The 5,926-nt window shown below is 28.7% G+C and overlaps 1 protein-coding gene and 1 long non-coding RNA gene across 4 annotated transcripts in view; both read right to left on the bottom strand.

The window, feature by feature from the left end:
• LOC117169424 overlaps nt 1-746 on the bottom strand; it is a 10,486-nt gene extending 9,740 nt beyond the window's left edge. The window contains exons 1-2 of the long non-coding RNA XR_004466658.1: nt 475-746; nt 57-391 (exon numbers count right to left, since the gene is read on the bottom strand). This is a non-coding gene — a long non-coding RNA (uncharacterized LOC117169424). The remainder of the gene's footprint in view (nt 1-56; nt 392-474) is intronic.
• Nucleotides 747-3,025: 2,279 nt separating this feature from the next.
• Nucleotides 3,026-5,926, bottom strand: part of LOC117169493 (malonate--CoA ligase ACSF3, mitochondrial) — a 21,439-nt gene continuing 18,538 nt past the window's right edge. For 2 of the 3 annotated variants that reach the window (XM_033355899.1, XM_033355900.1), the window contains one exon: nt 3,026-4,841. In XM_033355899.1, the coding sequence (XP_033211790.1) occupies nt 4,647-4,841 (195 nt within the window). In that variant the 3' untranslated portion in view covers nt 3,026-4,646. The remainder of the gene's footprint in view (nt 4,842-5,926) is intronic. The other variant, XR_004466663.1, reaches the window with a different exon arrangement.

Genomic DNA, 5,926 nt, shown 5'->3' with positions numbered 1-5,926 from the left:
CCCCGGGACCATCGCATCCGTGCTATAAGGCATAAGCGATAAGCATAAAGGCTGACCAATTCTGTTTCGGCCAGCTCCATCCGGTCACGGATGAGACCCCCCTTAGAGATTCGGACCCTTAATTTTTTGATCGGCTTCTTTCAAGTCCTACAAACACAAAATTGGCGATGTGTGGGATCCTTGCAAGGCGCAAGCTTTGAATTCGAAATTCGTGTCTTATCCTTTGATGTCGTCGTTCCTGGAAAACTTGAGTTTAAGCTTGTTAAACTGGAGAGAGAAATTTAAATCAGGGTTCCTCGGAGGGAACCACTCATATATCTTGTCGATCATTTCACTCAGGTCGTAAAAGACTCATTGATAGGTTGAGTCATCAATGGACCTCTTTAAGTACCTGGGAAAAATAGAGGGTTTTAGATCCGGTCTTTTTTTGGCACCTAATTGATTTCTTTTTTGGAAAAATTATTCATTACTCACCTGCACTAGCGCCAATTTTACCCTTTTTAAAGCGGCATGTGAAACTGTAACACTTTGTACTCCTTCTGGTTTCAAACGGATGCCAATATCAGGGAAAGAAACACTTATAAATGAAGAACATACATTGTCTGGAAACTCTAAAACATTCTAGAATATTTTATTCTGCTAAATTGTAGAATAAGCAATAATCGCAGAATAATTTAGAAAATTCAGAACTATTCTAAAACATTAATGATTAAATACTCTAGAAATCTCATAACACTTATATATTAAAATTTCTAGAAACTTTGAAAAATTATAGAAAATTGCAGAATATTCCAGAAAATCCAGAATACTCCACCCGAATCACGAACATTTCAGAATAAAAAAATAATTAAGAAAATTGTAAAACATTTTGGAAAATTCTGAAATAATCTACATTATTCTAGATTTAGAACACTTCAGAATTATCTAAAGTCTAAAAAGCGCCAGAAAATTTGCAGAATAATCAACAAAATTTCTGATCCTCTTAAATAATTCTAGAACCTTCCAGAATATTAAAAAGAGATTACAGAAGTTCCTCAAATATTCTTAAATATTTCACAATTTCGCAACATATTAACTTATTTTAAAACATTCAAGTGAAATAGTTTGTAGTGTTCAACAAACGTCAATAAAATTCAAGAATTTCGGAATAATCCGGAATACTTAAAAACGTTCCATAATCCCTTAGAGTTTAAGGGACCTCTGTTTCTTATAGTATTACCACCTTATACATATTTTGTTATTTATACCGTCAAAGTTCTCTTATTTTTAATTATTCCAGAGCTACAAAATATTCTCCTAAAGGGTCTTATGAGTAAAAATCGTGAAAATTGCGTAGAATATATGAAATATATAATCATGAAGTTTCTATAAAATTTCCTCAAAATATATATTTATTTTATTTTTATTTTTACTTGCCTACAGATAAGACCATTTTTACGATTTATATCAATAAGCTGTTGTAATACGGTGAAAATAACTTCAAAATGAGTCCAAGAACATTGAAAAATATTGATTATTTCGGAAGTTACTGAACAGTAGAAGAAAACTACTTAACCCTTTAAAGTTTAAAGAGAATTTTTTTTAGCTTTGGCAAAATTAAATAATAATTCTGAATGTATTTGAGTGTTATTTTTTTAACTTTATTTGTTATTGAATTCCAAGCTTAGAAAGTTAAAACTTGTAAAGTCAGCAACTTAAAAAAATAAATCTTCTATATTCAAAGCCAGTCAAAAGTGGGAATTTCAAAACTTTAAGATTTTAATTTTGCAAGCTTTCAAAACATGAAATTATTAAGAATTAAAAAATTATAGTCCTCTAATTTTTCAAGCTGTCAAATTAAAAAACTGTAAATTTTGGAAACTTCAACATTTAAAAATTTGTAAGCCGAAACGTTAAAAATATAAAACTATGATTAAATTTTATCCTAAATTGCTTCTACAACAGTTCAAGATTTAACAGCATTTCAGGGAATAAAGAGATTTTAAGAGGCAAGGAATTTCACAGGTTTCCTGAGATTTTCGAAGCTTTATGGCATTTTAAAGACTTTACGGGATAAGATGAAATGTCACAGTATGTCAAACACTCTACAAAATTTCACGGCGTTTCTCGGAGGTCCCTAAGATTACACAACATTTTTTGTTTCGCTTTTCCAGGTACAAATTCCCCAATTGGTTCTTATGACCAGAACAAATTTTTCAAATATATTAAAATGATTTTTGAGATTATTTGACTTTTTACATTTCTTATTCTTACTATAAGTAAAAAAAATGTAAAAAATTTGATCCCACAGTAGATAAATCAGTAATTTAAAATACTAATGTATGTAAAATAATTCCCTAATGTAATTAATACTTTAAGACACGATATTTATCAATATGTTAACATTAGAAGTGATTATTTTACTCATATTTGTGCTTATAAGTAATGATTATCAAATGTAGGATCATTAATCATTATCTACTGCAAGGTGGTCTCCCCTGCAGCTCTTTAAGTTTCAAGACATACTGACTAAATGAACTTTACTTATTTAAACAAGTTTTAACTTTCTAATTTTGAAAGTTTATAATTTTAATTTTCAACACGATTCTCAATTCTTCAATTTTTAATCTCTTGACATTTCCGTTACTCACAAATCCCATAATTGTTTCGTAACTTTAAAAAAATTTGAAGAATGCAACACCTGGAAGAATTCAAAGAATAAGGGTGCCTGTGTTTGTCAGAATTCCTAAATACCCTAATTTCCGTTGTTCCGTTTCACTTCACGGGTTTAGCTTCATTCATAAACGTATACTTCTGGTTTAAAAGTTTCAAACTTAAAATTTTAATAAAAAATTTAAATAATAAATTACTTTTTCCGGAATAAACGATTTAAAAATTAATTTTCATCAGAATTATTGCATTTACGTGTAAAGGACTACTATCAATAAATCTTTACATTTTACAATCTCGTAATTCTAATGCGAATTTTAAGACACTTAATATGAATTTCAAATCAAAGACTAAAAATAGAAATAGAAACACAAACTTGCAATAAATATGCATAATTTATTGATCCGTGAGACACCTGCCTACTTTTATGATACAGAGACTGTAATCAATAATAAATGTAGAAACTCTCATGTGAGATACATATTTGCTTCACGTAGGAATTTTCACAATAAATATCTATTTATTTAAATATAAATACCCGAATTATTTGTTAGTTACTTCGAAATTCTTACAAATTGAAAAATACATTTTGATTCAAGAAATCTTGAAAATAACTTCCGTATTTAAAGATTACGTAATTCTTCAAAATATGCCTTCAAATAGTAATACTTGTTTTCCGTTTTTTTTTAAACATTTGATAAGAAAAAGAAAGAGAAAAGATAGCTAGACGGGAATTTCATGATGAGTTATGTAAAACTGTGTTTCATAATTTCTATTCTCTCACTTCCTTAATTGCAGTTGATTGATCTTTATTCAAAATATTCATATTCATATGAACAAAACGAGAAAATTAAATCGGTATCAAAATCAGTGCTTGAAATCTTTCAAAACTCAATAAGCGCCAGGACAAGAAATATGTTTTGAATCCCGGTATGAATTTGAAATACACTGAGATTTTAATTTAATTTTCTATAGTCTATAAATATAAGAAATGGAAGATAATTCAACCAATGCTCAGAGAATTCATTTTCAATCAAACTAGAAACACATTTAGAAAACCCAATTACATGAATATTTTCTCAGTTCTTGAAGAATTATTTCTAATTAGCATTTCACAACCATTAACTTAATAATTTTGAACGAGTAAGCCCATTTTTATCTATCACCATATGAAAATTAAAGTGGCTGATGCGCAAGAAAAAAAGTATCCAAAAAACATTTCCAAATTAAATAAACATGATATAAATACTTGATTTACATTGTTCACTAATTTTACTATTTTTAGTTTTTATCGAACAAAATCCATTTTTTTAAACCACGGTTGAAATACTTAAAAAAATAATCGCTTATAGGTAATAATTAATATTAATTTAACAAAATCACAAATAAAGCGTTGTATGCTATATTTTTAAGAAGTTTCAGAGAGGTTACTTGGTTCCTTCGACGCGTGAATATTTTTGATTGAAATGAAAGTAAAAAAAATAAAGAAGTATATAAACCTCAAGAGAAACTTCTCAGCTTTTATCTACTCTGCAGGGTCGTTGTTATCAGTTAGATTTTCGTAAGATTTTGTATATATCGCCATTGTAAAAAGGACCTGGAAAAATGTGAGTATGTCGAATCCAATTACGTCGCGCATTTTCGGGTTACAAATAAAACGAAGTAACATTTTTTTCGACTTAATTTCGAAATTCTATGATATCAGTAACGGATATAAAACATTTCGTGACTTTCTTTTGTGCAAGAACTCTTATTAGTTCATTAAGCAACGGAATCCATGAATAATATTTCAAGAATAAAGTCGTTGTTACCTTGTTTTTTTTCATGGTTTCAGTCATCGACGTCGCTATAAATGCAATCATGATATTCAGAAAATGGATTTCGGATGACTTACGATTATCTCCCTGCATACATCGTGTTGTATTTAATTAGTACGAGAATGATATAGTCACACGTTACAAAACAATTGGCCGTAGTCCTTTCTCAGTGTACAAGTATCATTTTTGGTTTTCAACAAAGAAAGTTTTCAAAATGTCGGGCTTGTTTACTTTCCCCATGCTGTTTTTAGGAATTTTGTCAACTACTTTCAAAATAGTAGGCACTGCGTATTCCGGCAGTGATTTTTTGCCGAAAGTTCGCAACTGGGACAAAATCACTTCAGTACCTGGTCTTAATACAATGATGGCTGCAACCTGAAATAAAAAATAAACATTACATAAATAATTATTTTACGACGGGTTGATCATTGGACTTTTAAGTGGACACCAGATTACAGGATTTCACAAAGATTGCAACAGATTTCATAAATATTTCGAAGATTTCACAAAGATTTCAAATAATTCAAAATATTTTAAAAATATTTTAAAGGTGTAATAAAGATGACAGGAAGTGTCATAAATATTTCAAAGATTTCACAAAGATTAAAAATTTTTAAAATGATTTCACAAATATTTCAATAATTTCACAAGAATTTCAAAGATTCAAATCACGAAGATTTTTAACATTTCAAAATATTTCAAAAGACTTCAGTGATTTTACAGGTTTTATAAAGATTTCAAAATATTTCACAGATTAAAATTTTTTTTTTTTTTACTAAAAAAACATTTCAAAGATTTTAAAAGATTTCTTAAGGATTTCCGAATATTTCACAAATATTTAAAGGACTTCACAAATCAAAGATTTCAGACTCGAAACATGTGAGTCACAGATTTTATAAAGCTTTCACGAAGTTTGCAAAAGATGTAATAAATATTTTGAATATTTCACAAAGATTTCAAATAATTAGAAATATTTTTTGAAATCTCAAGGATTTCGAAGATTTAAAGATTTTACCAGGATTGAAAGGATCGTACATTATTTCAAAAGATTTCAGTTGTTTGATCGATTTTTAAATGATTTCAAAAGATTTTACAAATATCTCACAGATTACAAAAGGTTTTGAAAGATTTCACGAAGATTACAAAATAATTCATCAGTGGCGTAGCCAGGATTGAATAAAGGGAAAGGTTTTAAAGACTGAACAGAAAGTAAGTTACTACTTACAGAGAAAGATCAGTATAATTCAAGACGTAAAATTTATAACTGTCATACTTATCACCCTTGCAGGAAAAATTGTCTTAAAATCATGAAAATTGTGCAGTATCATGCACATCCATTAAATTTTACTAACATATTTTCAATTATGCCTTAATTAAGACAATATAAGAGTCATTCGGTTCTATATAAGGGGTCATCCGCATTAAACGTTAAAAGTTAATGGTGTGTGCGGTGTGGTGGT

Source organism: Belonocnema kinseyi, chromosome 3 (assembly GCF_010883055.1).
Source record: "Belonocnema kinseyi isolate 2016_QV_RU_SX_M_011 chromosome 3, B_treatae_v1, whole genome shotgun sequence".
NCBI lineage: Eukaryota > Metazoa > Arthropoda > Insecta > Hymenoptera > Cynipidae > Belonocnema > Belonocnema kinseyi.
The sequence above is the reverse complement of the archived record's forward strand: the minus strand, read 5'-3'. Positions and strand labels throughout refer to the sequence as shown.